This window comes from Manihot esculenta, chromosome 2 (genome assembly GCF_001659605.2).
Source record: "Manihot esculenta cultivar AM560-2 chromosome 2, M.esculenta_v8, whole genome shotgun sequence".
NCBI classification, from domain to species: domain Eukaryota; kingdom Viridiplantae; phylum Streptophyta; class Magnoliopsida; order Malpighiales; family Euphorbiaceae; genus Manihot; species Manihot esculenta.
In genome coordinates, this window is record NC_035162.2 from 36,819,278 (window position 1) to 36,826,262 (window position 6,985).

General features: G+C 31.9%; 1 protein-coding gene across 1 annotated transcript; it reads left to right on the forward strand.

The window, feature by feature from the left end:
* The first annotated feature begins 682 nt into the window (after positions 1 to 682).
* On the forward strand, positions 683 to 3,539 carry LOC110604167 (pollen receptor-like kinase 2). The gene is made up of 4 exons (XM_021742293.2): positions 683 to 1,145; positions 1,389 to 1,622; positions 1,851 to 2,516; positions 2,748 to 3,539. Exons 1-4 carry the CDS (start codon positions 719 to 721, stop codon positions 3,311 to 3,313), a joined length of 1,893 nt encoding a protein of 630 aa, XP_021597985.1. The 5' UTR covers positions 683 to 718; the 3' UTR covers positions 3,314 to 3,539.
* Positions 3,540 to 6,985: the final 3,446 nt, after the last annotated feature.

A 6,985-nucleotide genomic window follows, 5' to 3' on the forward strand; every position in this document is an offset into this window, starting at 1 on the left:
TATTCTTAATTATTTATATATATTATTATTTTAAATTAAATAATATATTTGTTATAGAATATTTATAATTATATTGTGAAATAAAATTTATTATTATTGAAAGAGAAATTTATTTTTAATTTTAATTTTAATTTTAAAAATTAACTAAAATTATATTAAATTAATTAATCTAAAATTTAAATATTTGAATTAAAATGTAAAATGACAACATTGGTTTTTTTTCATAAAAAATAACGAATTTAAAAATTCTAATTAATTAAGGGTATATATAAATAAATAAATATATACTGATTATTTCCCTACCACCATTCAATGTAATATGATGGCTTCTATTTTCTTTTTCATTTGACTTTGAAGTTAATTATAAAACAAAAAATAGTAGAAGATTATCTTAATAATTAGTTCTATATAATTTTCCATCAAAATTCAAGGGCGAACCGTTGATTTCTGATGCCAAACAAAGAACACAAAGACTTTGTCAACTTTGTTTTGTCCTTTGGTAAACCACCTGTTCCAAATCTTTTCCTATTCTTAGTACAAACCAACTTCTCTCTTTCATTCTCTCTATGCCAATTTCACCATCTTCCAAATCTTCTTCTCCAAACTCCAAAGGACCTACCTGATCCCCTATCATTATAGTCCCCATTGTCGCTCCTGAAAGCCTGTCGAGGGCTGGCACGCCGCCCCACAAGTGCGTGCGCCACCCTATATCAACGCCATGGCTTTTAGTGATAAACCCTTGTTTCTTCTTCTTTTTTACGTTATTGTATCTTCTATGCATTTCGTTGTCTGTTCAGGGTTGACAGACACAGAAATCCTTCTCAAGTTCAAGGGTTCTTTATCTAATGCCTCTGCTTTGGAAAACTGGAGCGACCTGACCTATCCATGCACAGGGCAAGTACCCAATTGGAATGGTGTTATTTGTCATAAAGGTTCTGTTACTGGGTTACAGCTTGAGACAATGGGATTAACTGGCAAGATTGATGTGGATAGTTTAGCAGCTTTGTCAGATTTGAGATCTCTTAGCTTCATGGAGAATGGTTTTGATGGTCCCATGCCTGAGTTTAAGAAACTTAAGGCATTGAGATCTTTATTCATAGAAAAAAACCAATTCTCTGGGGAGATTCCAGGAGATGCTTTTGAAGGTATATATGCCTCAGTTGAAAAATTCTTACCCCATCTATCATGAATCCAAAATACAAGCAAGTGGTCCCATTTATAATTTTTCATATAGGATCGGCTTACTTGTTTCTCGGGTCTACGTAGACTGGGTGTAGGCAAAGATTTTTCATGCATTTTACGTTTGATTACCTAAAATTTATTAGGTAATGAACCAAATCCCAATTGTAATCAAGTGAAAAATAATAAACCCATTTTGTATTTTGAAGGTATGACGAAGCTGAAGAAAGTATGGTTGGCAGAAAATAAGTTTACAGGTCCCATTCCTGCATCACTTGCTGCTTTACCAAAGCTTATAGAGTTGAGGCTCGAAGGGAACAAGTTTACAGGGAAGTTACCAAATTTTCCAGACATAAAATTTATATCATTCGATGTGTCAAACAACGAATTGGAGGGGAAAATTCCTGCAACCCTCAGTAAGATAGATCCCAAATCATTTTCTGGTGAGTTATTCATAATTACTTTGTAGAAACCTGGATAATCCACACACTCACACTCTCATCTTTCAATATAGGATTCCAAAGGATTAGGCTACGGGGCATATGCCTCAAATGACACCTCAATATGGAATCAATTATTCCACATGTTTTAGTGCTATTGAGTTGTTGTATACAACGTTGTACTTTAAAATCTCTCTAATTTTTTATGCTTTATTTGATTGGTTTGGATAGGGAACAAAGGTCTATGTGGACAGCCATTGAATGAATGCATTATACCTAAAAAACCCGCTCCCGCAGCTACCACCCCTAATATCCCAACCTCAAAAACCAAAGGTGAATCTGCCGATAAGAAGCCATCCCCAAAAAATATAATTGTGGTGGCTATAGTTTTGGCTGTAGCAATAGCAGCCATTATAGCAGCTGCCTTCATCCTCCTTCGACGTCGAAAACAAACACCAGAATCAATAGAGGCACCACCACCATCAAAGGTTCAAAAGAAAAAAGAATCAAACCAAGGTCAAGCAGGGTCTTCATCAGAACACTTGGTGAATGGGAAGAAGAAGGTTGAGATTGCGGCGCCAAAGTTGTGTTTTATTAGGGAAGATGGGAAGAGATTTGATTTGCATGACTTGTTGAAAGCCTCAGCTGAGATTTTAGGGAGTGGTTGCTTTGGTTTATCTTATAAGGCTGCACTTTCAAGTGGGATTGTTGTGGTGGTCAAAAGATTTAAGCAAATGAATAGTGTTGGTAAAGAGGAATTTCATGAACATATGAGGAGGTTAGGGAGATTGAGCCATCCCAATTTGCTACCTCTTGTTGCTTATTATTATAGGAAGGAAGAGAAACTCATGGTCACTGACCACATTGCGAAAGGCAGCTTAGCTGCTTATCTTCATGGTATGTTAATTATATATTTCTTGACTATCATGAATTCAAAATATAACATATGAATTCTTCCATCATATAACAAAAGTCAGGTTTAGGCAAGAAATTTCCATTCACTTGATATACACACACTCTCTAAATCCACAGTAGACATGGTGTAAGAAATAAATTTTCTCCATTTTGTCTTGTTCAATGATTCTCGCTATGACTTTTCTAATGTGCTTATTTGACATTACTTTTCAGGCAAGAAAAAGCAACAAAGCATGGATTGGCCAACCAGATTAAAGGTTATCAAAGGAGTGGCTAAAGGCCTCTCGTATCTACATAAAGAGCTTCCCAGCATAATAGCAGCTCATGGCCACCTTAAATCCTCTAATGTTCTTCTGAATCAATCCATGGAACCTCTTCTTACAGACTATGGACTAATTCCAGTAATCAACCAAGAGAATGCCCGTGAACTCATGGTGGCTTACAGGTCACCTGAATACTTCCAATTGGGCAAGATCACGAAGAAGACAGATGTATGGAGTCTTGGGATTTTGATTCTTGAGATTCTAACGGGAAAGCCGCCACCAAATTTTCAGCCACAAAGTAAAGCAACTAAGGACGAGGATTTGGTGAGCTGGGTAAATAGTATTCCTCAGGAACAATGGAAGGATCAAGTGATTGACAAAGCGATTAGTTCAGTAAAGAGCAGTGAAGGTGAAATGATGAAGCTACTAAACATTGGTATGAGTTGCTGTGAAGAAGATGTGGAGAAAAGGTTGGATTTAAAGGAGGCTATCGAGAGAATTGATGAGTTGAATTAGAAATGATGAAGATTTCTTGATCAATATAAAAGGAACTGTTGTTGATGATTTCAATCACACTTGATCAATATGATCATATTGGCTTTTTGATCTCTACATGGCATTTTTTTTTCTTTCAAGATTGAAGCTGGTTATGGGAATGGATCAATGGACAACTAAATAAGAAATCGTTTTGCTTTATTTTTTGTTTTAATTTTTTGATTTTGTTTTAATTTTGATTCTCAGTGTAAAGTTTAGGGTGGAAGTTGGAGTGGGAGTGGGATTTGGTAAATGCAAGTTTTTTGTTTTATTTATTTCATTTGATAATGCTTAGGACTTAGGATTGTATGCTTGTGTATGCCTCTCAGCTCTCTTTCTCCCCTTTATAATTTATTGTACAATATTAAGGATTGACTCAAATATTTTGAATTTGGTATAGTTATTGAATTGAATCAACGAAAATATAAAAAATTTAAAGTTGATTTGAAAATTAAACCAAGAGTTGATTGATATATTATTAAATATATAATATAAAGTTAATATTTTTTAAATAATAATAATAAATAATATATTGTAGAGAAAATTTTATATGTCAAACTCTTATGCAATTTTCATATATACTTAATAATAAGTAAAACGTCTGATAAATATATATTTTAAAATTCTAGATTGCCTTGTATCTATTAATATAATATAACATTTATTACATTTATTTCTCTTATAGTCTTTTCTTAATAGTTTTCTGTTTATAATTATTTTCATTTTAAATAAAAATCGATTAATGGAACCAACTAATATAATAATTTCTGATGTGGTCGAAAAATAAAATTGTTCCGCGATCGATCGTATTACACCTTGTCTATTAAAACGAAATCCATAAATTTATAAAAATAAAAAATTAAAAAAATATAATAAATAAGAGCTTTGTTTTCTAAAAAAGTCTTCAAACTAGAAGCCCTTTCTTCTTCTGTCTCAAAGAGAACATAGCTTTGCTATATTATTTATATATAATAAAAAAATTTTTTTAATCCAAATCTTCTCCTCCTCCACCCAATTAATTCATAACCTCCTAAAATTATCAACAAAATTCTTATTTAAACCAATATTCTGATTATAAATTTAATAATTTTTTTCAAAAGTTTCAATATTTAGATAGGTATTTTATTCGAATTATTATAATTTAATTTATTTTCTCAACCATTAAATAGTGATTTTTGTGATTTGAGAATTAAAAAGAGATAAGTTTTAGTTATATTAATTAATGAGATTCTATTTTTAGGATTAATAATTTTCATAAGTTTATCTAAATAATATTCATAGATTATTAAGTATTTTTGAGTCTGTGTAATTTTGGGAGGTTTAATTATATTAGAATATTACCAAATTTTTTTTTCTTAAAATATATATATTTAATATTTAAAATTCGCATTTTATATTTTATATTTTCATTCTAGAATAATTATTTATCACTTGATACATTATTTTTTCTTCTAAATTCTAGGAGAGGATCCAGCTTCCAGTATAGATAATAGAGGTATTCCTATGGTCTAAACTTATTTTGCCCTCAATATAGACGAGTGGATAAATATATAAAATTGATATTTTTCTTAAATATATATTTATATATATGTTATTTTATTTATTTAAAATGGGAATGGATAAAATGAATTTATATTTCTTGAATTAATGAAAATGGAATTTAAATTATAGCTGAGTAAATAACCGATTACACTCTAGATATGCACCAAGTAGATAACACCCTCATAACAGGTAATTTATTTTCAGTTTAGCATATATTTATATTATTTTTGGAGTAGCGCTTCATATACACATAACCTTTGTGATATATGTCTGGCCGTCACCCTTTGGGGTAGCACTGCACATGTATATGACTATATTTTATTTACTCTTGAGCCAACATATCATCATAGAGGCTAAGATACCAGCATTACTCTCAGACTGTTATTATTTTGTTTTAACACACCTAAGATGTCAGCATTATTCATAGGGAGTATGTTATGAGTGTATGCAAATTTTATTTATCACATTTATGATTTTGTATTCATTATTCTGTTTATTCAGTTTAATTTATATTAATTGAATTAAATTGTATTTATTCAGCTGGCTTATTTTAACTTAATATTTAGTATTAATAAGTACCTAAATTTTATCTACTCCCTTTTGTTATTTATATATCCGTTTATTAAGTAAATTGTACTCACCTCTTATATTTTTAATATTTCAGATTTTTTTGGGTGATCCACTCTTGGCCGTCTACATCTTCTAATATTATTATTTCTTCCACTTCATTAACTTTAGAGTCTAATGGAGGTCGGGTCAATCCTAAATCCTTTGTAACTTTTTGTAATTTTGGAAAATAATATATAAATTGTATGCTCAGGCTGCTGGATGTATTTTATTTTAGAATAGTGGTGTAAATATATTATGAATTAACTAGACCAACCATCAGTCCTCTCTTTCATGTTTTTTTTTTTTCAAAATGGAAATTGGGGATTGGGGGAGTAAAACCTGAGATCTCTCAGATTTACTCCGATGCACGGACTACCAGACTAAACCTGTGAGTACCTCTTTCATGTTTTTATATTTTAAAATTGTAGCAGGTCATATGTATTCATTATATATATATTCAGAGAAAATTCTATCAGTTTTTCAAGTCATATCCATTTTTATAGATTAGAGAGTGGGTGTGATAATTTTTGGTATCAGAGCTTAGGTTTATAGATTATGCAGACTTTTCTTGAGTTAGTGTTCTTAATTATATTCTGATAATTCTTTTCGTATTTTTATTTGTCGGACAATGCCGCCCAGAGTAGGTAATAAAAGTCGAGGCCGTGGTGTTCGTATAGTTAGATTAGCTGATATTGGCTGACCTCATAGGGATCCTACAGTTACATCTCCACCTCCAGAAGAGGTGGCAGATCATGTTTTACCTAGAGCGAAGATGGGCATAGAGATTATGATTCTCATGGTGTTGAATCAGGGGCATATCTGGCTGAACCACCACCTCCCCCAACACCCGCAGTTGCACCCTTGTCACATCTGCAGCTCCATTCTTGTTCCACCTGTAGCACCAGCCATTCTTTTTTAGATAAATATAGACCTGGGTGCTTTTATGGCACAAGTAGTTATAGCAGCTATTACAACTAAACCTAGAGATTCGTAGGAGATAGTGGATCACGTTAGATGTTTGGGGGCTTATGATTTTGAGGGTTCTTTTGATGTTGATATTGCAAATAAATGGTTAAAGAAAGTGATAAAAGTGTTTGAATTAATAAATTTGACTGATACAGATAAGGTAGATGATATACATGGATTGCTTCAGGGTAAGGTTGATAGTTAGTTTGATGGCATACGTTGCAGACATGGAGTCAGATTGACTTGGAATCAATTTGTACACGAATTTCGCTAAGAGTATTTGTTAGAAAGTTACAGGAAAGAAAAATAGGATGCCTTTTTCAGGTTGTTTCAAGGAAGCCTCTCAATAAGAGAGTATGTTGACAAGCTTGAGGACCTCTATTGCTTTGTTTTAGACATATTGCCTTTTGAGGAAGCTAAATGTGACAGATTTAGACAATGTCTACACATTAGTATAAGATCATCTATGACCTGGTCTAGAGATAATAATTTTAGAGAGTTAGTGGAAGCAACCTTGAATGACGAAAAAGTTAAGCA